Genomic DNA, 23,631 nt, shown 5'->3' with positions numbered 1-23,631 from the left:
GCCCAATAGTGGGATTGCTGGGGCATATGGTAGTTCTATTTTTAGTTTTTTAAGGAACCTCCATACTGTTCTCCATAGTGGCTGTATCAATTTACATTCCCACCAACAGTGCAAGAGGGTTCCCTTTTCTCCACACTCTCTCCGGCGTTTATTGTTTGCAGATTTTTTGATGATGGCCGTTCTGACCAGTGTGAGGTGATACCTCATTGTAGTTTTTTTTTTTTTTTTTTTGCGGTATGCGGGTCTCTCACTGTTGTGGCCTCTCCCGTTGCGGAGCACAGGCTCCAGACGCGCAGGCTCAGCGGCCATGGCTCACGGGCCTAGCTGCTCCGCGGCATGTGGGATCTTCCCGGACCAGGGCACGAACCCGTGTCCCCTGCATCGGCATGGAGGCTCTCAACCACTGCGCCACCAGGGAAGTCCGTATTTACAGGTTTTTTTTTTTTTTTCTCATTGTAGTTTTGATATGTCTTTCTCTAATGATTTGTGATGTTGAGCATCCTTTCATGTGTTTGTTGACAATCTGTATATTTACTTTGGAGAAAAGTCTATTTAGATTTTCTGCCCATCTTTGGACTGGGTTGTTTGTTTTTTTGATATTGAGCTTCATGAGCTGCTTGTATATTTTGGAGGTTAATCCTTTATCAGTTGCTTCATTTGCAAATATTTTCTCCCATTCTGAGCGTTGTCTTTTCATCTTGTTTTTGGTTTCCTTTGCTCTGCAAAAGCTTTTAAGCTTCATTAAGTCCCATTTGTTTATTTTTGTTTTTATTTTCATTTCTCTAGGAGCTGGGTCAAAAAGTATCTTGCTGTGACTTATGTCAAAGAGTGTTCTTCCTATGTTTTCCTCTAAGAGTTTTATGTGTCTGGCCTTACATTTAGGTCTTTAATCCATTTTGAGTTTATTTTTGTGTATGGTGTTAGAGAGTGTTCCAATTTCATTCTTTTACATGTAGCTGTTCAGTTTTCCCAGCACCACTTATTGAAGAGGCTGTCTTTTCTCCATTGTATATTCTTGCCTCCTTTATCAAAGATAAGGTGACCATGTGTGTGTGGGTTTATCTCTGGGCTTTCTATCCTGTTCCATTGATCTGTATTTCTGTTTTTGTGCCAGTACCATACTGCTTGATTACTGTAGCTTTGTAGTATAGTCTGAAGTCAGGGAACCTGATTCCTCCAGCTCCGTTTTTCTTTCGCAAGATTGCTTTGGCTATTCGGGGTCTTTTGTGTTTCCATACAAATTTTTTGTTCTAGTTCTGTAAAAAATGCCATTGGTAATTTGATAGGGATTGCCTTGAATCTGTAGATTGATTTGGGTAGTATAGTCATTTTCACAATGTTGATTCTTCTAATCCAAGAACATGGTATATATCTCCATCTGTTTGTATCATCTTTAATTTCTTTCATCAGTGTCTTATAGATTTCTGCATACAGGTCTTTTGTCTCCTTAGGTAGGGTTATTCCTAGGTATTTTATTCTTTTTCTTGCAATGGTAAATGGGAGTGTTTCCTTAATTTCTGTTTCAGATTTTTCATCATTAGTGTATAGGAATGTAAGAGATTTCTGTGCATTGATTTTGTATCCTGCAACTTTACCAAATTCATTGATTAGCTCTAGTAGTTTTCTGGTGGCATCTTTAGGATTCTTTATGTATAGTATCATGTCATGTGCAAACAGTGACAGCTTTACTTCTTTTCTGATTTGGATTCCTTTTATGTCTTTTTCTTCTCTGATTGCTGTGGCTAAAACTTCCAAAACTATGTTGAATAATAGGGGTGAGAGTGGACATCCTTGTCTTGTTCCTGATTTTAGAGGAAATGGTTTCAGTTTTTCACCATTGAGAACCATGCTGGCTGTGGGTCTGTCATATATGGCCTTTATTATGTTGAGGTAAGTACTCTATGTGCCTAGTTTCTGGAGAGTTTTTTTATCATAAATGGGTGTTGAATTTTGTCAAAAGCTTTTTCTGCATCTATTGAGATTATCATATGGTTTTTATCTTTCAGTTTGTTAATATGGTGTATCACATTGATTGATTTATATATATTGAAGAATGCTTGCATTCCTAGGATAAACTCTACTTGATCAAGGTGTATGATCTTTTTAATGTGCTGTTGGATTCTGTTTGCTAGTATTTTGTTGAGGATTTTTGCATCTGTGTTCATCAGTGATATTACCCTGTAGTGGTTTTGGTATCAGGGTGATGGTGGCCTCACAGAATGCGTTTGGGAGTGTTCCTCCTTCTGCTATATTTTTTAAGAGTTTCAGAAGGGTAAGTGTTAGCTCTTCTCTAAATGTGTGATAGAATTTGCCTGTGAAGCCATCTGGTCCTGGGCTTTTGTTTGTTGGAAGATTTTTAATCACTTTCTATTTCAGTGCTTGTGATTGGTCTGTTTATATTTTCTATTTCTTCCAGATTCAGTCTTGGAAGGTTGTGCTTTTCTAAGAATTTGTCCATTTCTTCCAGGTTGTCCATTTTATTGGCATATAGTTGCTTGTAATCTCTCAAGATCCTTTGTATTTCTGCAGTTTCAGTTGTTACTTCTACTTTTTCATTTCTAATTCTGTTGAATCTATTTGAGTCTTCTTTTTTTTTTTTTTCTTGATGAGTCTGGCTAATGGTTTAGCAATTTAGTGTATCTTCTCAAAGAACCAGCTTTCAGTTTTATTGATCTTTGCTGTTGTTTCCTTCATTTCTTTTTCATTTATTTCTGATCTGATCTTTATGATTTCTTTCCTCCTGCTGACTTTGGGGTTTTTTTGTTCTTCTTTCTCTAATTGCTGTAAGTGTAAGGTTAGGTTGTTTATTTGAGATGTTTGTTTCTTGAGGTAGGATTGTATTGCTGTAAACTTCCCTTGTAGAACTGCTTTTGCTGCATCCCATAGGTTTTGGGTCATCGTGTTTTCATTGTCATTTGTTTCTAGGTATTTTTTGATTTCCTCTTCGATTTCTTCAGTGATCTCTTGGTTATTTAGTAGTGTATTGTTTAGTCTTCATGAGTTTGTATCTTTTACAGTTTTTTTCCTGTAATTGATATCTAGTCTCATAGCATTGTGGTCGGAAAAGATACTTGATACGATTTCAGTTTTCTTGAATTTACCTAGGCTTGATTTGTGACCCAAGATATGATCTATCCTGGAGAATGTTCCATGAGCATTTGAGAAGAAAGTGTATTCTGTTGTTTTTGGATGGAATGTCCTATAAATATCAATTAAGTCCATCTTGTTTAATGTGTCATTTAAAGCTTGTGTTTCCTTATTTATTTTCATTTTGGATGATCTGTCCATGGGTGAAAGTGGGGTGTTTAAAGTCCCCTACTATGATTGTGTTACTGTCGATTTCCCCTTTTATGGCTGTTAGCATTTGCCTTATGTATTGTGGTGCTCCTATGTTGGGTGCATAAATATTTACAATTATAATATCGTCTTCTTGGATTGATCCTTTGGTCATTATGTAGTGCCCTTCTTTGTCTCTTGTAGTGGTCTTTATTTTAAAGTCTGTTTTGTCTGATATGAGAATTGCTACGCCAGCTTCGTTTTGATCTCCATTTGCATGGAATATCTTTTTCCATTCCTTCACTTTTAGTCTTTCTGTGCCCCTAGGTCTGAAGTGGGTCTCTTGTAGACAGCATATATACGAGTCTTGTTTTTGTATCCATTCAGCCAGTCTATGTCTTTTGGTTGGAGCATTTAATCCATTTACATTTAAGGTAATTATCAATATGTATGTTCCTATTCCCATTTTCTTAATTGCTTTGGGTTTGTTATTGTAGGTCTTTTCCTTCTCTTGTGTTTCCTGCCTAGAGAAGTTTCTTTAACATTTTTTGTACAGCTGGTGTGGTGGTGCTGAATTCTCTTAGCTTTTGCTTGTCTGTAAATGTTTTAATTTCTCCATCGAATCTGAATGAGATCCTTGCTGGGTAGAGTAATCTTGGTTGTAGTTTTTTCCCTTTCATCACTTTAAATGTGTCCTGCCACTCCCTTCTGGCTTGCAGAGTTTCTCCTGAAAGATCAGCTGTTAACCTTATGGGGATTCCCTTGTATGTTATTTGTTGCTTTTCCCTTGCTGCTTTTAGTATTTTTTCTTTGTATTTAATTTTTGATAGTTTGATTAATATGTGTCTTGGCATGTTTCTCCTTGGATTTATCCTGTATGGAACTCTGCACTTCCTGGAGTTGATTGACTATTTCCTTTCCCATGTTAGGGAAGTTTTCAAATATAATCTCTTCAAATATTTTCTCAGTCCCTTTTTTTTCTCTTCTTCTGGGACCCCTATAATTCAAATGTTGGTGCGTTTAATGTTGTCCCAGAGGTCTCTGAGACTGTCTCAATTCTTTTCATTCTTTTTTCTTTATTCTGCTCTGCTGTAGTTATTTCCACTATTTTATCTTCCAGGTCACTTATCTGTTCTTCTGCCTCAGTTATTCTGCTATTGATTCCTTCTAGAGAATTTTAAATTTCATTTATTGTGTTGTTCATCATTGTTTGTTTGCTCTTTATTTCTTCTAGGTCCTTGTTAAACGTTTCTTGTAATTTCTCCATTCTGTTTCCAAGATTTTGGATCATCTTTTCTATCATTACTCTGAATTCTTTTCTAGGTAGACTGCCAATTGCCTGTTTATTTGTTTGGTCTGGTGGGTTTTTACCTTGCTCCTTCATCTGCTGAACATTTCTCTGTCTTCCCATTTTGCTTAACTTACTGTGCTTGTGGTCTCCTTTTTGCAGGCTGTACGTTCATAGTTCCTGTCGTTTCAGGTGTCTGCCCCCAGTGGGTAAGGTTGGTTCAGTGGCTTGTGTAGGCTTTCTGGTGGAGGGGACTGGTGCCTGTGTTCTGGTGGGTGGGGCTGTATATTGTCTTTCTGGTGGGCAGGACTGCGTCCGGTGGTGTGTTTCGGGATGTCTGTGACCTTATTATGATTTTAGGCAGCCTCTCTGCTAATGGGTGGGGGGTTGTGTTCCTGTCTTGCTAGTTGTTTGGCATGCGGTGTCCAGCACTGGAGCTTGCTGGCCATTGGGTGGAGCTGGGTCTTAGTGTTGAGATGGAGATCTCTGGGAGAGCTCTTACTGATTGATATTACTGGGGCCCAGAGGTCTCTGGTGGTCCAGTATCCTGAACTTGGCTCTCCTACCTCAGAGGCTCAGGCCTGACACCAGGCTGGAGCACCAAGGCCCTGTCAGCCACATGGCTCAGAAGGAAAGGGAGAAAAAGAGAAAGAAAATAAATGCATAAATAAATAAAATAAAGTAATTAAAGTAAAAACATTTTTAAAAAGTATTAAAATAGAAAAGTAATTAAAAAAAAGAAGAGAGCAACCAAAGCAATAAACAAATCTACGAATGGTAACAAGAAGTAAAAACTATACTAAGATACACATAAAAATTAGGAACAAGTCAGTTGCAGGCAGCAAACCCCAAGGGTACAGCTGCTCCCGAAGTCCACCACCTCAATTTTGGGTTGATTCGTTGCCTCTTCAGGTATTTCCCAGACGCAGGGTACCTCAAGTTGATTGTGGGGATTTAATCTGCTGCTCCTGAGGCTGCTGGGAGAAATTTCCCTTTCTCCTTGTATGCACAGCTCCTGGGCTTCAGCTTTGATTTTCGCCCCAGTGCTGCGTGTAGGTTGCCCTCAGGCTTCTGTTCCTGCTCAGACAGGACAGGGTTAAAGCAGGGCTGATTAGGGGGCTCTTGCTCATTCAGGCCGGGGTGGGGGTGTGTTTGGGTAAGGTAGTTAGTGACAGAGGCCGTGACATTGCCACAGCCTGAGGCGCGCTGTGTGTTCTCCCAGGGAAGTTGTCCCTGGATCATGGGACCCTGGTAGTGGCGGGCTGCACAGGCTCTGGAGGGGGTGTGGGTAGTGACCTGTGCTTGCACACAGGTTTCTTGGTGGCTGCAGCAGCAGCGTTAGCATTTCATGCCCGCCTCTGGTGTCTGCCTGATAGCTGCGGCTCATGCAGTTTCTGGAGCTCGTTTAGGTGGTGCTCTGAATCCCGTCTCCTTGCATACTCCATAACAATGGTCTTTTGCCTCTTAGGCAATTCCAGACTTTTTCCCTGACTCCCTCCTGGCTAGCTGTGGCTCACTGGCCCCCTTCAGGCTGTGTTCATGCAGTCAACTGCAGTCCTCTCCCTGGGATCTGACCTCCCAAGCCCGAGGCTCAGCTCCTAGCCCCCACCCACCCTGGCTGGTGAGCAGACAAGCCTCTCGGGCTGGTCCGCACCGACCTTCTGTGTGAGAACCTCTCCACTTTGCCCTCTGCACCCCTGTTGCTGCGTTCTCCTCCGTGGCTCTGAAGCTCCCCTCCCCCGCAGTCTCCACCAGTGAAGGAGCTTCCTGGTGTGTGGAAACTTTTCCTCCTTTACAGCTCCCTCCCCAAGCTGCAGGTCCCATTGCTATTCTTTTGTCTCTGTTTTTTCTTTTTTCTTTTGCCCTACCCAGGTACGTGGGGAGTTTCTTGCCTTTTGGGAGGTCTAAGGTCTTCTGCCAGCATTCAGTAGGTGTTCTGTAGGAGTTGTTCCACATGTAGGTGTATTTCTGATGTATTTGTGGGGAGGAAGGTGATCTCCACGTCTTACTCCTCTGCCATCTTGAAGGTCCACCTTTCCTCTTATTTTTAATTAAAATTTTTTTGTTTTTGAGAAGTTCTTTCGTTTATCTATCAGCTCTCTTCTCAGGTGGTATACCACTTATATGTACTGAACTAGAATCCTTATCTGTGTTAGCATATTATTAATGGGGTAAGTGTGATATTTAGATTATAGCAGTTTTTGGCTGCTTTTGTTGATGCCAGGAACTCAGAATTCTGTTAGCGTTCCCAGAAGGCGGATAAAGGACTAATTTATCTGTGAGGAACCTTTCCCTGACACTTCTTTTTCTGATCTGGGTTAGCTATTCCTTGTATGTGCTCCTATAAAGCTCTCTCTGCTAGGTTCTTATCTTTCTCCATTACTGGGTTATGAGCTAAAGGGCAGAGATTCCTTCTGTATATCTTCATTGTTTACCTGTGACAGAGCTGGGTATAAAGGGACCTCAGTAAATGTTGGTTGACTGAACAGATTGATGGATATAAGTTGTGAGTTGAATGGTGGCCCCCAAAATGATATGTTCACATTCTAACTCCTGGAACCTTGAATATTGCTTATGTGGCCAAAACATAATTAAGTTAAGGATCTTGAGAGGGGTAGCTCTCAAGGACAGTTTAGTGAGTTAAGGAGAGAGGAAAAGAGGGGAAGATAATCCTGGTAATTACCTGGATGGGCCCTAAATCCAATCACAAGTGTTCTTAGAGGCACAGGGAAATTTGACACAAACAGGAAAGACACAGAGGAGAAGGTCACATGAAGTGAGGCAAACTTTGGTGTTGTAGCCATAAGCCAAGGAACACTAAAACTTACCAGTGTCACCAGAAGCTACAGGGGCCAGCAATGAATTATTTCTTAGTGCCTTCAACAGGCGTTTGACTCTGCTGAAAACTTATTCTTGTACTTCTGGCCTCCAGAACTGTGGGAGAATAAATTTCTATTGTTTTAAGCCACCCAGTTTGTGGTAGTTTGTCACAACAGACAGAGGAAACTCATGTATGTATATTGTGTTTTGAGGCAATGACATCCCCAAACCAAATGATGATTGGAATATTTGTGTCCATCTTGGCATGGTGTAGTTTTTCTTTGGTAATATTGAGTCACCACTAGCCTTAATCTAGATTATATTGGTTTCTTATTGCTGCTGAAACAAATTATCACAGATTATAGTGGCTTAAAACAACTCAAATTTATTATCTTAAAATTCTGGAAGCCAGAAGTTTAGAATGGGTTTCAGTGGGCTAAAATCAAGGTATTAGTAGGGCTTCATTCTTTTCTGGAGGCTCTAGGGGAGAATCTTGGGGTTTTTTCCTGTTTTCCAGCTTCTAGAAGCTGCCCATATTTCTTGGCTCCTGGCTCCCTACCATCTTCAATGCCTGCGATGGCTAGTTGAGTCTTTATTTCGCATCATTCTTTTCCCTCCCCATTTATGGATCCTTGTGATTGTGTTGGGTTCACTCTGTTAATCCAGCATAATCTTCTTGTTTAAGATGAGATGATTAGTAATCTTAATTCCATAGCATCCTTAATTCTTCTTTACCATGTAATATAACATATTCACAGCTTCTGGGTATTAGGACATGGACGTCTTTGGGGGACCATTTTCTGCCTACCAGATAAAGTTTTTAAAATTAGTCACCAAAATTTATTTAGTTTCATGCCAGACTAGCCATAGTGCCATTTATTGGTCTCTAATTTTGGTGGGATAGTATTTTATATTTTAGTCAAAAGAATAAATGCAGATTGTTTAAAAAAGTCAAATAGTACTTAAATACTTATAATGAAATGCAGCAGTCTTTAGCTTTATTCCTCACAACTAGCCAGTCCAGATCTTAGAGCTCTTCCTTTTGGAATTTACCTCCACTTAACTAAATGAGATGCTGTATTAGCTTCCTGTTAGCACTGTGACATATTACCATGAATTTAGTGGCTTAAAACAACTCAGATTTATTCTCTTATAGTTCTAGAAGTCAGAAGTCCAAAATCAATTTCACTGGGCTAAAGTCAGGTGTTGGTAAGACTGGTTTTCTGGAGGCCCTAGAGAGAATCCATTTCCCTGCTGTTTTTTGTTTTGTTTTTTTCCAGTTCCTAGTGGCTACCTATATTCTTTGGTTTGTGGCCCCTTCTTTCATCTTCAAAGTATATTGTATCACTCCAGTCTCTTTCCCATCATCATATCACCTCTCTTGTAAGGACAGTAGTGGATATCTTGGGGGTCCACCTGAATAATCCTGGTTAATCTTCCCATCTCAAGATCCTTAATCATAAATGCAAAATCTCTTTTGCTATATAAGGTAACATTCATAGGTTCCAGGGATTAGGATGTAGTCATCTTGGAGGGCCATTACTTAGCTGTATATGATTATATTGCTAATTCTTTTTTTTTTTGGTGTTTTTTTAAAAAAATTATTTATTTTTGGCTGCATTGGGTCTTTGTTGCTGCACGTGGGCTTTCCCTAGTTGTGGTGATTGGGGGCAACTCTTCATTGTGGTGCGAAGTCTTCTCATTGCTGTGGCTTCTCTTGTTGCAGAGCACGGGCTCTAGGCACGTGAACTACAGTAGTTGTGGCACGTGGGCTCAGTAGTTGTGGCTCACAGGCTCTAGAGTGCAGGCTCAGTAGTTGTGGCACATGGGCTTAGTGGCTCTACGGCATGTGGGATCTTCCCAGACCAGGGCTCAAACCTGTGTCCCTTGCATTGGCAGGTGGATTCTTAACCACTGAGCCACCAGGGAAGTCCTATTGCTAATTCTTTCTTTTCTTTTTTTTTTTTTTTCTTGCAGTACGTGGGCCTCTCATTGTTGTGGCCTCTTCCGTTGCGGAGCACAGGCTCCGGACGCACAGGCTCAGCAGCCGTGGCTCACGGGCCCAGCCGCTCCGCGGCATGCCTTCCCGGACCAGGGCACGAACCCGTGTCCCCTGTATTGGCAGGTGGACTCTCAACCACTGTGCCACCAGGGAAGCCCTTTATTTTCATTTTTAGTATTGCTATATTTATCTTAATGTAGGGGAGATAAGATATAATTATCTTTAATTACCTTATCTGAATATAATTAAAATATATCAAACTTTATTCCTTTGCAGTGTATTATTATGATTATGTAAGCACTGTTTAGTTTTGCACCAAGTAGTATTATTATAATTTATTCTTCCTGTAAAATGTTAAGTTTTTGTTAATAATTATTTCTTTTTTCCATTTGTCTAATTTTTCTGTGTGCCATTTGCTCATATTTTAAGCAAATATTCTGCTGCTATGATACATATATATCTTTTTAAAAATGCTCATAGTTTCAAACACATCTTTGTTTTGTTTTAAACTGAGAACTTCTCATTCTCAGCTTCTTTTTTGGCTGTTGCCTGTATCAGCATGATGTACAGCTATCATCTTAGGACTTGCCTTAGCAAGTTTCTAGAGTTGAGCTATTTTTCCTAGTTAACATGTTTTCTTCTTAGTTTATTTCCTAATTTTGGTGAAGAAATATATGAGTAGCTTTCTAAGAAAGCTTGCATGGGAAATTAAATTTAAGACCTTAAGTTTGAAATGCTTTTTATCTCCCTTAAAATGGATTGCTAGTTTAACCAAGTATAGAATTCTAGGTTGGAATTTTGGAGGCATTATTTCTTTGCCTTCTAGCTTCTAGTGTTCTGCAGAAGTCATTTGTAGTGATGATTCCTGAGTTGTTGTATGGGGATTGGTTTCAAAAAATTTAAGATCTCTGTAGGGTTAGTGTTTTCAGTTTCACAAATGTGCCTTGGTCTGGGACTTCCATTTATTTTTCTGGGGAATTGTGGATCCTTTAAATCAAGACACTTACCCTGAGTTCTGGGAAACTTCCCTGTATTTGATAATAGCTTTCCCTCTGTTTTGTCTGTTCCCTCTTTCTGGAATTTCTTCTGTTTGTGAGCACTGCAAAGATTTCTAAATTTCTACTTTTTCTCTGTGAGAGTGTGTTTTATATCTGTATTCTACTTTCTGAAAGATGTCCACAATCTCAATTTCCAACACATCTAATAATTTTTTATTTTATTTTAATTTCCAGTAACCTTTTTTTTGTTGTTGCTCTCTTAATGTACTTAAAATGTAGTATCCTTTTCTTGTTTCATGGGTAAAATAACTTATCAGTGAGGTTCATGTTGGTCTTTTATTTCTGCTCATATTGTCTGTTTCCTTCTAGTTCTTTTTTTTTTTTTCCTCTCTTTTTGTTTTTTTCACCTCTTCTGCCTTTCTTGGTGAAATGAGGCACTAAAAAGCTACTTGGAATCCATGTGTGTATGTGTATTAACAATGGTAGGAAGGGGGACATTGGTGGAGAGAGGCTGTTTTGTCTCTTTTTGGGCTTCACTGTAGGAGGATTGGACAGTTAGGTAGATTTTTGTTTGGAAAAATCTCTGATTTTAGCATATATAGTTCTTTCTCTTAAGTTTCCCAAAGAAGAATTCTGTAATATTCAGTCTTAATGTCTAAGCTGGTGTTCTGAATATAGAAAGGGAGAAGTCTTCTTTTCTTTTTTTTTTAATTTAAAAAATTTTTTAAATTAAAAATTTTTAATCTTTATTGAAGTATAGTTGCTTTACAATATTGTGTTAGTTTCTGCTGTGCAGCAAAGTGAATCACTTATACATATACATATATCCACTCTTCTTTAGATTTCATTCCCATTTAGGTCACCACAGAGCATTGAGTAGAGTTCCCTGTGCTATACAGTAGGTTCTCATTAGTTATCTATTTTATACATAGTAGTGTGTATATGTCAATCCCAATCTTCCAATTCATACCATTCTCCCCTTGGTAACCATAAGTTTGTTCTCTATATCTGTGACTCTATTTCTGCTTTGCAAATAAGTTCATCTGTACCACTTTTCCAGATTGTAAATGTAAGTGTAAGTGATATTATACAATATTTGTTTTTCTCTTCCTGACTTCACTCTGTATGACAATCTCTGGGTCCATCGACGTCTCTGTAAATGGCACTATTTCATTCCTTTTTATGGCTGCGTAATATTCTAATGTATATATGTACCACATCTTTTTTATCCATTCCTCTGTCAGTGGGCATTTAGGTTGCTTCCATGTCTTGGCTATTGTAAATAGTGGTGCAAGGAACATTGGGGTGCATGCATCCTTTTGAATTCTGTTTTTCTCTGGATATATGCCTAAGGGTGGAATTGCTGGGTCATATGGTAACTCTAATTTTAGTTTTTTAAGGAACCTTCATATTTTTCTCCATAGCGGCTGTACCAGTTTACATTCCCACCAACAGTGTAGGAGGGTTCCCTTTTTTCCATACCCTAGAAGTCTTCTTTTCAATATGCAGATTTTTACTTACTCTTTTACATAGTTTTTCTCCACTGTGACTGGACCCACTGAGTCCTGAGCCACTGAGATTCCTTTTCCTCAGGGAGTAAAACCTTGGTCTCTTGGTGGTGGAGTGGCTGGGTAAGATGAGGAAGGGCTTGCCATTTCATCCCGTATTATACACTCTTAAACTAGTTTTCCTTAATTTCAATGAGGAGCCTCTTTCACACCTTTCACAGTTTCTGTGTTCTCCAAAACCTGGGACTTTCTAGATTGACTGTCATTAGGTGTCTGACAGGGATTAGAGATGAATACAAGTGTTCAGTTCGCCATATTGTTTTGGTTATTGTATTCATTGTTCAATATTATTCTGGGTACAAAGACTTTGTCAAACTGAAGAGTCTAAGGAAACAGTACCTACAAGATTGCTCTCTCTTCAGGTGCCAGCTGCAAGTCTGGGGGTCCCCAGGACCACCCTCACTTCAGACCTGCTGGCTGCAAATTCAAGCTTTCCCAAGCCCACTCCAAGGTTGGATAATTCACTGGAAAGATTCAGGACCCACTGAAAGTGCTATACTTACGGTTACAGTTTTATTATACAGAAAGCAGACAAATTAGAACCACCTAAAGAAAGAGATGCATAGGCTGAAAACAAGAACTTCCGTGACATGTTACCCTCCTGGCATTGATATATGGCACTACACAGAGTATTGGCTAGTAGGGAGCTTACTGGAGCCTCCATATCCTGAGTTTTCATTGGTGTTTCATTACATACAGATGACTGATTGAATCACTGATCAAGTGGCTAAACTCAGTCTCCATCCCTTTTGCCCAGGGGTGACCTTTTTTATAACATGGATGGTCTTCATGGTTGGTCTTTATGGCGTGACCTACCCTCACCAGGAGTCACCTTGTTATCATAAACTATCAGGTGCTCTTGAGGTTGAGGGGCCTGCCACGAGTAACGAAAACACTCCTGTCACTGGGGAAATTCCTAGGGTTTAGAGGTTGTCTCCCAGGAACCTGACAAAGGCCAGACATCTCTCTGGGCTGAGGCCAAATTCTTTATTATACATTGTGCTACGTTGTTTCATGGTTAGAAGGTAACAACACTGCCAGGAACCTCTTTTTCTCCCAAGTTTCATATGCCATGTGTCTGTTTAAAATTCCTACTCTTTTAATCTCTTTTATTTTCATTTAGGTTAGTTGTCTATTTTGAAATAATTGAATGTGGTCTTCAATTGAAGACATTTTCATAAAGGGTAATAAGTTATTTTGCCCTCCACCTCAGTCTGATCTTAAGAAGACGGAGTAGTGATTTACAAAGGGAGACACATTACAGTTCAATTTGATGTGGTTTGCTAGGCACCCTTTATTTTCATCTTATAAAGCATTGCATGTGAGTACCAGAAGTCTGATTGAAAGGAAGTAAAATCAGTGGAGCAATGAAACGTTAACAAGGTGGGGGGCAATTATGCTAAAGTTATGTAAATAGTTTTAGATTATGTATAAGTAATTATGTTTTTCAGAGTAGTTGACAGGGCAAAAATTAGATTGCTTATTCGTTTGAGACTTAATTTTGATTTGTTTTATTTTTAAAAGTCATAATGGTAGTCTCATTTTGAGATTTCCATTTAATTTCTTGCTTGAAGGTTATTACATAATGTAGCAGAACTAAATTGTACCTTCTTAATGGTAATGCAGGACATAAAAATTTTGAATTGGCTTTAGGTTTTATACTAGAATGCCTTTTACCATCTTTTTTGTGTTAAAGGCATGTCTTTGTAGTAAGAACTAAACTTATTTAAGCTTATCTTTTGCGTGCTTCTCTTTATTTCCTAAAATGGGGTAGTTGATAAGTTGGTTGATTAGCAGACACTTGTCAAAGTGGGCTGGTTCATTTTAAATCAGCCTCATTTTAGAAATGTTTTGTACCTATTAAATGCATCCGTGGTGATGAGGAAAAGAAGAATTGCTAGGAAAAAGAAAAATTGCTAGATGTATTATATAGCATGTATGCAGTTTTATAGCATGTATGCAGTTTGACATTCTTTTCAGTTATTTACTTCGTATTGTCTCTTTTAAGCATGAACTCAATTTTAAAATTAGATAAATCTGTAAGACTGAGCCATGTAATGTACTAGGATTCCATGTCCTTCTTGTATATCTTTTTGTTTTCTCTAGAGTTAATAACTGTTACATACTTTCTTTTGCTTGATTACTATTGTAAAAATATTTGAATATTTCTTATTGCTAAATTCTTTTTTGCCTGGTTACTCAACAGCTGAATATAAGCAGTCAGTTTTGAGCATCTTTATTTTCTAGTAGGGTCTAGGATAGTGTTCTGAATTAAATAGATTCTTTAATAAGCCTAGTAGATCTGAGGTGATCTGAAATGTATTTTTATTTTCCCTTAAGGAAAGGCTACATTAATGGGTTAAATTAGATTAATTTTGGTCTCTAAATTTGACTCCAGATGAAGTAAAGGGATTCAAGTTGTATGGCATAAAGAATTAAGAATTTTGAAATCCTTAGATGACCATATTTTTCCTCTTTAGTTAGAATCACATTGTTGCATTGTAGTTTTTACTTGATTGATGCCTTTGGCTTTTAATTCTGTTGAGGGTATAGTTTCGGTTTACTACTGTTTGGAGGCAAGAGAATGGACATCATTCCTGGAAGTCTTTTATTTTAGGTTTGACTGAATATATTTGTGCTGTTGATGCAAAAGAATAATTGTACCAAGTGCATCATTTATAGTATTGAAGTTATATATTGTTAAAACAGTTAACTTTTGTGAGTTCTTGTCTACCTAAAGTTTCATTTGATTCTTGGAGTAACATGTAAGTCTTCTGTCACAGGTTAATTTATGGATATAGTAAAGGGAAACTAACATTTAGTAGAGTTAATGAGATATAATTGACATTGTGACATTGTGTAAGTTTAAAGTATACAGTGTGTTGATTTGATACACACTGTGGTCATTTTGATATTACAAAATGACCAGTGTCTTAGCTGACATTTTTCATCAGGTCACTTAATTACCATTTCTTTTTTGTGGTGAGAACCTTTAGATCTACTCTCTTAGCAGCTTTTAAGTATATAATACAGTATTATTAGAGGTAATCACCATGCTGTACTTTAGATCCCCAGAACTTATTCATCTTATGACTGGACGTTTGTACCCTTTGAACAACAACTCCCCATATCCCCCAGCCTCCGGCCCCTGGTAGCCACAAGTCTACTCCTTCTGTGAGTTCTGCCATTTTTACATTCCACATATAAGTGAGGTGATAGAGTATTTGTCTTTCTCTGTCTGACTTCTTTCACTTATCATCATGAACATCATGCCCTCAACATCCATCCATACTATAGGAAATGGCAGGACTTCCTTCTTTTTCATGGCTGAATAACATTCCATTGTATATACGTGCCACATCTTCTTATCCATTCATCTATTAATGGACCTTTAGATTGTATCCATATCTTGGCTCTTGTGAATAGTGCTATATTGAATATGGGAGTGCAGATGTCTGAGATCCTGTTTTCATTTTCTTTGGATATATGCTCAGAAGTGGGATTGCTGGATCATATGGTAGCTCTATTTTTAATGTTTTTGAGGAACCTCTATACTATTTTCCATAGTGTGTGCAACAACTTTATTGTCCCACCAACAGTGCACAAGGATTCCTTTTTCTCCAAATCCTCACCAACACTTACCTCTTTCTTTTTTTTTTATGATAGCTGTTGATGAGGTTATATCTCATTTTGGTTTTGATTTGCATTTTCCTGATGATTAGTGATATTGAGCACCTTTTTTTGGTACCTGTTGGCCATTTGTATGTCTTTGGAAAATGTGTATTTAGTTCCTCTGCCCAATTTTTAATTGGATTGATTTTTTTGTTTGTTTTTTGCTATTGAATTGTATGAGTTTCTTATATATTTTGGATATTAACCCTTATGTATATACATGTTCCTTTTCACCTTTCTCTTTGTTATTATTTTTTTCCTGTAAGATTTTCTGTTTTCTAACATACTAGGTATTTACTTGTCTTTCTTCCACTAGAATTTAAGCTCTATTAGAGATTTTTCCCCCCTTTGGTCTAACTTGTTCATTACTGTATTTTTAATACCTAGAATAATGCTTGGTGTACATTTAAGTGCTGAAAAAATATTTCTTGTATGTGAATCATTATTACTACTCCAAAGATGAAATAGTCCCTGCTTCTCAGAAATGTGTGGTCTCAGTAGGACAGAGCCTCTGAGATAGAATGAACACGTAAAGTGTTTAGCTTGACATGTTGGACGTGAAGTACTCATTAATTGGTAATTACTGTTGAAGAATAAGAAAAGAAAGAACAGAATCAGACATTTCAGATAGAAATGACCTCAATAAAAGAAAACTGCGTTCACATCTTAGGGACTAGGGTAGATACTGTTTAGGGGTATATTGAAAAAATAAGGTTGGAACTATATTGTGGAGAACAACCAAGACATTTGGATTTTGTTTTGTGTGTAATGAGGAGTTACTGAATCTTTTTAAGGCAGAGGTGTCATAATGAAAGTGGTAGGTTTGGAATATGAAGTCCTTGAGGTTGACTGGAGATCCTTCTGCTGTAAGCTTAACTGGAAATTAATAAAACATTTAGCAAATTTATAATAAATAATAAAACATTTGCAAAATGATAAATTATGCTCAAATTTTAATGACTTCCTCTCAAATTGTGTGGTAGTATATAATTATCATTTGATTATAGTGTGTATTTTGAATTATTTATGGAATTGCCAACTTTTAATATACTTTCCCATTTAAAACTAAAGCTTTGATATTTTAAATCAAGATGTTTATATTGGTAACTAACTTACTAAATATACTAATATAGGGCAAAGTATGTTTAGTCCAGCAAACATTGGTCAACCACGAAAGACAACATTATCTCCTGCCCAGTTGGATCCTTTTTATACTCAAGGAGATTCTTTGACATCTGAAGATCACTTTGATGACACTTGGGTGACTGTGTTCGGGTAAGGTTTCTAGATTATTTACTTAAAAAAAAAAAAGCCCTAACATTTTCTAATGAGTATTATCAAACATAAAAAAACTAAAACAGTGGCACAGCAAACACCCATATGTACCGACCACCTAGATTCTGCAGTTGTTAACAGCTACATTTGTTTTATCTACTATTAATTCATCTTTTTTGTTGTTGGTATATTTCAGAGTAAGTTGCAGACATCAGTACATACCACCTTGACATTTCAGCATGTATTTAAGTAATGTTTGATTTTTGTATTTTAAGTAATGTTTTAAGTAATGTTTAAGTAATGTTTGATTTTTAATAGTTTTTCCATCATTTATCTGTATGCCTCTTCTCAGATTATCTTCTCTTGAGCACATTTGCTGGATATTGGAAGAGGGTCGGTTGTCCCTTTAGACTTAGGAAGCTCCTTTCTCTCTTTGTTGTGACTGTGTCTATGCTTATATTGGACTTAACCAGTTTTGAACTAACAGATTGAATTTCATTTGTATATATATGCATACTATGTCACAGGGTTGATACTTTCTAGCTACAGAATATTGAATATTAATAGAAATTGTGCATGACAGTCCTAGTTGAATGGAGTTTTAGATCTAATAAAGTACTTTAAAGCGTCTTAGAGATCATATTGCATCATTTACATATGAAAAACCTGAGATATAGACAGATTAAGTGATTTACTCAGAGGCTTACATCTAGTTATTAGTAGCTTCATCTAAAACCCAGGTCTTTTATTTTCAGGCTGTGATTGTTTATACTGTACTACATAAGGTTGGTTTCTGAAAGTGTGATGTCATACTGTTACTGGACCTTACTATATTTAGTTTTGGGGTTTAAAAAAATATAAAAACATATGAGCTCCTTGAAGGAAGAACAATGCCCAGTAAATAAATATTAGTGGACTTTATATATTCAATTTATTTAAAATTCAGAAGAATGTGTAAGAATATGGTGAAAAGTTTTCCTTCCCACTTTTTCCCCCAGATAGTTTTTCTCCCTTGTAAGGCAGTAATTGCCACCTGTTTTTTGTGTAACCTTTCAGAGAGATTCTTTGTTACTGATTCTGTTTAGGTAATAAGCAGGGTCATTACTTTCCCTTGTTCTCCAGAAAGGGCATGCTCAGCCATATGTCCATAGCAGTTGGGCTGACTGCTGCTGCTGCTTTTTTTTTCTTCCCTTTTATGTGTTTAAATTTTTGTATTCTCTTGTGAAGTAAGTGGCTGTATGTTTTTGAATGTGTCTGTCCACTCTCAAGTGTTTTTCAGGTTAAGTAGTAATGGTGTCATTTTTAAGATTCCTCAGTAATTAGATAAATTACTTGAAGTACTTCTGTTAGCCCTTCATTTTTAAGATGTACACTTTCCCAGCTATTTATTTTCTGTTGGTTTTATGTTTCAGTAACCCTGCATATAAGTTTAATTGCAAGCACAGAAACATTTTCTTTTAAGGGATAAAATATTTTATTTTGATTATTTATAGGGAAGTACATCTAAAATACATTATATATCTTCTTCCTTTGATAATTTAACTTTTTCCTGCTGACTCAGGGTTATCATGAAATATCATTTATTGTTGTAGGGTGATTCTGTGACAGGATATTGGACTGCTTCTACTCAGAGTGGTCCTAGACTCTTGGAATTATGTTTTATTTCTCAAGTGCCTGCATCACTTGCAACCATTTTTTCTCCCTTTCGTTTTCATTTTTTTTTAGTTCTGCTTTGTAGGCACCCTGACTCATTTGTTGTTTTCTTTGGGATTAGAAATCTTATATCCAAATTTACGTAACATAAAATAAATTTCCAGTCCTGAATGCAGTGAGTATTTTAGTCACATAGATTTTAACGTGTGGAGTTTCTCATTTATTTTTGTGACTTACATTTTTTCCTTTAGGGTTCTAATCCAAGCTCCAGATAACTGAAGTTACTGGTTAAGGAAACTCGAGATTTTCAAGCTGAAAATAGCTTTATTATTTGGACTATAAAAGTTATATCTCATTGTAATATTCAAAGCATACAGAACTTTATAAAGAAGAAAGTAAAAATCACTTAAAATTTTCCCATACAGAGATATGGCTATTAAAATTTTGGTAACAGTCCTTTTAATTGATTGTTTACCATTGATATTGGTTCTGACTGTATTTTTGTTTCAGGAATACATTTCTGAATTTTCAGGTAGTGCTCAATATATATTGATATGATTCTATATAATTTAAAGTTCTTTCCCCTTTAATAACCATAGTAGTATATCGCAACATTTCCCTTTCTCTCTCTCTCTCTCTCTCTCATGGATGTGCGCGCGCGCACACACACACACACACACACACACACACCCATGTAAAATAAGTTATTTACAGAACTGTAACCTCATAGTACTTTTCTAAGGATTATGATAATGACAGTGAGAGTAGAAGGTGGAATTTGGGGCTGGAGAAAAGTGGCTGAGTCAAAATTTTAACATAATTTGCTTTTGGGTGATGGGCAAATGAATAAATTTAGCTAATATAGGGGAAAATAGGATGTTCAGGGTCTCTTATTAATGTACTAGACAGGGGGAGTTTATTGTGAAACACTTGTAAGGTAATTTGCATTTGTATTATCGAAGTTGACTGTTCAGACAACTTTTTGTCCCCCCCAACCCCAGGTTTCCTCAAGCATCTGCTTCCTATATATTATTACAATTTGCACAGTATGGAAATATCTTAAAACATGTGGTAAGTCTTAATTCTTTTCATTTCAAGATTTAAGCTGAGGAAAGATAACCTGTGAATTGAGGGAAAACTTTGCTGCTGAATGTTGTCTGTTTTTTTTCCAAACTTAAAAATTTTTCTTTTTTTTAAAGTTTTCGTAGGCTGTATCTATCTATTGGAGTTTGGAAGGCTGGTAGTTGCATAGTATTTGATAAAAAGGGATAAAGAGAGAAGATAAGCAAGAGAGTGAGAGTTTCAGGTTTCCCCCTTTTAAAAATAGTTCACAGTCTCTTAAAAAAGATCATGCCAAGTTTTCCAATTTGAGCTTGTTTTATTGGAGATAAAGGAAAAGGGAGATGTTTCTAACTTAGAGTTCTTAGAGCTTTTTTAGCGTGCCAGTTATAAATAACAAATCTTTTTTCTATTACTAGAAATTGACTTAACTCCTATGCAAAATCAGATTGATGAATACAGTTTTTAAAAAATTTCATAGCAAGTGTTGATAAGACCTTTTTATAAGAAACATTATCTTTTGAGAATTACTTTGCTTTCAGAGAATATTTGTCACATGTTCTTTATATAAGAGATTTGAGAACTATTGAAATGTATTGAAATAGTTTAATAGGATTTTTGTTGAATCCTAGTATACAGCTTTTTACAGGGCATCAAATAAAAAGTGGAAGCAGGTTTATTTCATATGTTTCTGTTTTCTAATAGAACTCATTAAGTTTAAATTTTGTATACTTCGTATTTTAATTTAAGAGAAAACTTCATTTTTTGCAGATGTCTAACACAGGAAATTGGATGCATATTCGTTATCAATCTAAACTGCAGGCCCGGAAAGCTTTAAGCAAAGATGGGAGAATTTTTGGAGAGTCCATCATGATTGGTGTAAAACCATGTATAGATAAAGTAAGTTATTGCTGGTGTAAGGAAAGCAGTTTATATGTAGTGCACAAGTCTAAGTACTAACATTGGTGGTTATGTCACTTTGCTTCACTGTGCCTCTTATTTTATAAAATGTGCTGGATGATGTTACAGCACTCTTTTATGGTAAGTCAAAGATATTTAGTCACAAGACTTTAGAGGTAATACATGCCAACCCCTTCACTCTACAAATAAAGAGGCCAAGGAGACTTAGGTAACTTACCCAGAGTTGTTAAGGTGAAGCCTGCATTCTAGGTCTTTTAACTTTTAACCCATTCCCTTTTTTGTGCAAAGCAACTTCAAATTCTTTACCTCAAAGGAGTGGTGCTATTTCAGAATGAAATATTTCATAAGAATGGTAACTGAGGGTTAACTTCTAAAAGCTGAAGCTTTTTATTAGTCATTTCTACTTTAAAATATTTAAATATTATTATATATTTGTATACTGATAAAATAATCCTGGGCACAATTTAAACTTTGTGGCTTGTAAAATCATGATCATTCTTTAAGTAAATATATGTGAACTTCTACTACCTACCAGGCACTGTGCTTGGGACTTATGTATACACACTAGTGCACGAAGCAAACATGGCTCCTGTTATCATAATCTAGGATCACTGAGTAGTTGTGTAATTATTACGTTGTGCTGTAGCAGGTGTTTGCAGAGGCTAGAGGAAAATTTGGGGTTACTGGATACTAAAAAGCACTGGACTTTGATGCCCCACACCCCTGAGTTTCCCTAAGAATTCTTTTTTTTTTTCTTACTGATTTTCCGTAGTGTTTGTTAGGAGATTCTTACTCTTGAGAGTCTATAGTTTTCTTGAGGATATTTGAGGTCATTCAAGTGAGATTTCTGGTTGAGCATTAGATCTCATATGCTAGCTGAGAAGCACATATTGTTTTCTCAACCCTAAAGTTATTTGAACGTTTAATTAGATTAAATAAAGTACGCTACTTTTAATGAAGTTTTCTTTGTAAGTAGGACATAATAGTGGATGATATGTATTATGTTAATAAACAGAGAAGTTCTTTGTCTTTATTTCCCTAGAGCGTTATGGAAAACAGTGACAGGTGTGCTTTATCATCTCCATCTGTTGCCTTTACACCACCAATCAAAACCTTAGGTACACCAACCCAACCTGGAAGTACTCCTAGAATTTCTACCATGAGACCTCTTGCTACAGCATACAAAGCTTCTACTAGTGACTATCAGGTATTTTAAAGATTGGATAAAAGAATATACTTTAAGGGCTGCAGTGCTTAGCATGTTTAACTTTTTCATTGGATTGATTTGTATGCCATTAAGTATTTCCTACTGAAGTTGATTGGCTTGATGAAACCTATAAACTTTGCATTTTTAAATTTCCTATTTTAAAAATTAGAATTTTAGCCAGTTGGAAATTTATCTTGAGTTTTTAAAAAAATTCTTTGCCATTTTAAAAAACATTTTGAGAGTTAATTAGTTTAGTTTTTTCTGAGGTATGTTGCATACGTAAAAAGTTTCTCTTGTGGACGTCTCTGGCATGAGGGAATGTTAAATCCCTGTTAAATTGATAACTAAATTTGGTGGTGTTGCAAATGAAGAACCTCAGATTGGAAGTAGCTTTGGTTATCAAAAGAAAACATTGACCAGTCCCCATTTCAAAACTTATTTCAAAAAAGTTTAAAGGAAAAGTTCATTATATTCATTGAAGAATGCTAGAAGTACTGTGACTGTCATTCAGTATGCTATTGTTGCCTGCTTAATTAGCCAGTAGTTCTGAACTTGCCTAGCTGCAGACACAGGTCCTGAGATAGCAAATAAAACACTTTAGTAGGGCAGTTTGACTTCCCTTGAAATTTGGGGATCATTCTAGAACTGGTTTAATTTTTCCCTTTAGTTTTTTTTAAACTAGTATTTTAAAGTCCTTATCTCTTTTAGCTTTTGTGTTGTTTGTTCAGTTTACTAATTTAAGGAGCAGATGTAATTTGCCTTGCCAAAGGAATACAATTTTGTTATTCTTAAAAGCATAAGGATGTTCCAAGCAAGCCTATATTTTAATTTTTAAATATACAATTTATTGTTGCAAATCCACTTTAGTGTTTGGCACTTTTAAATTAGCCATTAACTGAAGAATTGACTATGATACTAAAGAAACCATAACCTTACAATTGTGTGTTTTTTTAATAGGTTATTTCTGACAGACAAACGCCAAAAAAAGATGAAAGTCTTGTATCCAAAGCAATGGAATACATGTTTGGCTGGTAATACAGTAAGAGCTAAGAACTCAACTACAAAGGAGAAGGTTGCCACAATAAAACAGACTTAGCAGGGTACTGCTGGGTTTCCTTCGGTTAGTTATATAACCACTCTTGACAGTATCGAATAGCTGTCTCATACTTCCTTTAGAAGCCTTTTTCTTAAAGGATACAGCATATTTGTAGCTCGCACTTTAAACGATGCTTGAGATACATTTTAAAGAAACAAAAAATCCCTGTATATAAGATTTTGTGCTTTCTGTGATAGTGCATGCTTAAGTGCAAAACACTCATTGATTATTGTAAATTATGTAATTGAGTTTGTAGTGAGGCTTTGTAGTCTTCATGAGTTGGTGAGGTGAATTTCATGACGGGTAACTGTACAGCTGATTCTAACAAGACACAAAGATTATAATTAATTTGAATTATGGTCTTTTAATTTAGATGGTATTTAATATTTTAATTATCCTTGTTTATAGTTGTCCTGTCATGAATTGTCATCTTTCAGTCTTGTAAAACCAACACAGCCTTTTAAAAAACCTACCGAAGTTTCTTGGTAATAAACGTCGATTATATGTATTGAGCAGTTTTTGAAAGGGTGATTTATTAATTAGTACAAGGGGTTTGAAGTCTTCGCAGAAATAGAGAAAATATGTCATGAACCTCCATCCACCTGTAATCCAGCTTTAATAACCATATAACCATCACTATTTTCTTAATTTCTAATATCCAGTCCTTTTAAAAATTTCCCAATTGTTTCCAAAATTTGTTAAATTTTATGTTTGGTTTGTGTGAGTCTCTGTCGAGACTAGGTCTACACAGTGTATTTGGTTTTGTCTTTGGAGTGTCTTGAAGTTTAAATTAGAG

The 23,631-nt window shown here is 36.5% G+C and overlaps 1 protein-coding gene across 7 annotated transcripts in view; it reads left to right on the top strand.

Moving 5' to 3' along the window:
• The window catches only part of NUP35 (nucleoporin 35), a 36,440-nt gene extending 13,088 nt beyond the window's left edge, over window positions 1-23,352 (top strand). For all 7 annotated transcript variants that reach the window (XM_022567206.2, XM_089916587.1, XM_089916588.1 and 4 more), the window contains 5 exons: window positions 16,758-16,899; window positions 19,554-19,623; window positions 20,383-20,511; window positions 21,575-21,739; window positions 22,697-23,352. In XM_022567206.2, the coding sequence (XP_022422914.2) occupies window positions 16,758-16,899; window positions 19,554-19,623; window positions 20,383-20,511; window positions 21,575-21,739; window positions 22,697-22,774 (584 nt within the window). In that variant the 3' untranslated portion in view covers window positions 22,775-23,352. The remainder of the gene's footprint in view (window positions 1-16,757; window positions 16,900-19,553; window positions 19,624-20,382; window positions 20,512-21,574; window positions 21,740-22,696) is intronic.
• Window positions 23,353-23,631: the final 279 nt, after the last annotated feature.

This window comes from Delphinapterus leucas, chromosome 8 (assembly GCF_059928025.1).
Source record: "Delphinapterus leucas isolate spDelLeu-1000000601 "Yukka" chromosome 8, BTC_Dleu_Yukka2, whole genome shotgun sequence".
Taxonomy (NCBI): Eukaryota; Metazoa; Chordata; class Mammalia; order Artiodactyla; family Monodontidae; genus Delphinapterus; species Delphinapterus leucas.
The sequence above is the reverse complement of the archived record's forward strand: the minus strand, read 5'-3'. Positions and strand labels throughout refer to the sequence as shown.